Source organism: Octodon degus, unplaced genomic scaffold (genome assembly GCF_000260255.1).
Source record: "Octodon degus isolate 3935 unplaced genomic scaffold, OctDeg1.0 scaffold00129, whole genome shotgun sequence".
In the NCBI taxonomy this organism is placed as follows: Eukaryota; Metazoa; Chordata; class Mammalia; order Rodentia; family Octodontidae; genus Octodon; species Octodon degus.
In genome coordinates, this window is record NW_004524705.1 from 1109262 (window position 1) to 1110653 (window position 1392).

The 1392-nt window shown below is 51.1% G+C and overlaps 1 protein-coding gene across 2 annotated transcripts in view; it reads right to left on the bottom strand.

The window, feature by feature from the left end:
• Positions 1-268: 268 nt before the first annotated feature.
• The window catches only part of Dhfr (dihydrofolate reductase), a 13166-nt gene continuing 12042 nt past the window's right edge, over positions 269-1392 (bottom strand). For both annotated transcript variants that reach the window (XM_023700974.1, XM_023700973.1), the window contains exons 4-5: positions 1275-1390; positions 269-347 (exon numbers count right to left, since the gene is read on the bottom strand). In XM_023700974.1, the coding sequence (XP_023556742.1) occupies positions 269-347; positions 1275-1390 (195 nt within the window). The remainder of the gene's footprint in view (positions 348-1274; positions 1391-1392) is intronic.

Below are 1392 nucleotides of genomic sequence, written 5' to 3' on the forward strand. Positions count from 1 at the left end.
TGCCAGGCAGGGATCAGCCTCTTTTTCTTCTCTCTCTTGCTTTTCGTGTGGTACTGGGGATTGAACCTGGGACCTTATGTTTGCCATACAGGCACTTATGCCACTGAGCTATCTCCTTGGCCTCTAAATGTCTCTCAAATGGCATCTGTTCAGAAAAAGCTTCCAGAGATCACAAACCAGAAAAAGCATTTTTTTCCTAACTTATAAACACATAATTTGTTTAGGAGGAAGAGAAACAACTTGGAATAGATCAAAGTACACCTTCACATTAATCATTCTTTTCATATACTTCAAATTTGTACTGAATGCCTTTCTCCTCCTGGACCTCAGAAAGCACACCTGGGTATCTGTAAAACAAGACGGGAGATGGTTACATGACGCATGCCTAGGACACAAAACTCCGCAACTCCTCATCCAAAAGGAACCCACAGAGCACGCATCCCTTCCTCGTCCTTCACCACGGTGAGCTGAGGTCAGTGTGCCCATGTATGAGAAGTGTTTTAGACAGAGTCTCGCTACACAGCTCATGCTGGCTTTGAGCTCACTTGGTAGCCCAGGGCTCGAGCTCACAGCAATTCTCCTGCCTCAGCCTCTCCTTGTGAAAATTAGCAGTTAAGCAGGAGAGAAGGTGTCAGGTATGGCAAAGCAGAGCAAGGGGCAAGTACAGACAGAACTGCTCAGCTAGAGGCTGCTAAGCCTGACCTCCAAGCTCTGGTGACAAAGCTCTTACAATCTGCAGCACTGTTCAGCACCGAGAGCCAAGAAGACATCTCACCCATGTCCTTGGGCTGAGGACACTGAGTAGGACAGACCGTTAGTCCAAAGCGTGGCCACTTTGACCCAGATGCTCCTTTGGGGCACCTCACACACAGACACACACCCGACAGTGATGCCCAGGGCCGGCTCAGGGGTGTGGGAAAGGAGGTGCCGAGAGCTGGCCTGCAAGCGTCCTCTACTTCCCCTGATCAGTAGCTGAATTGTTTCTGAGCTAAACTGCTGCCCTGCCAGCCCCTGCCCTCCCAGCACAGAAGGGACTGGTGCTCCGGGAGCAGAAAGAGGGCCCAGCTCTCCCAGGAAGGACCAACACAGCTGCCGCCGCAACTGTACTACAGTGCTGAAAAACTGAGCCTGCCCAAGCTACTGGGGCCGATCTCCAGACTGCAGTCTCCTAACCACGGTGCTACCCTGCAGTTACCAGGGAGGAGAACACGGCGCTGTAATGCCCACACGGGAACCCAAAGAGGCTTCAGGCTCACCCACAGCCCTGTACTCACTTTGGGAGGAGCCTGTATTTCTTCAAATCAATTTCTGGAAAAAATGTGTCACTTTCAAATTCCTGCATGATCCTTGTCAAGAACAGTTTGACATGGCCTGGCCGATCCATGGCTTCCT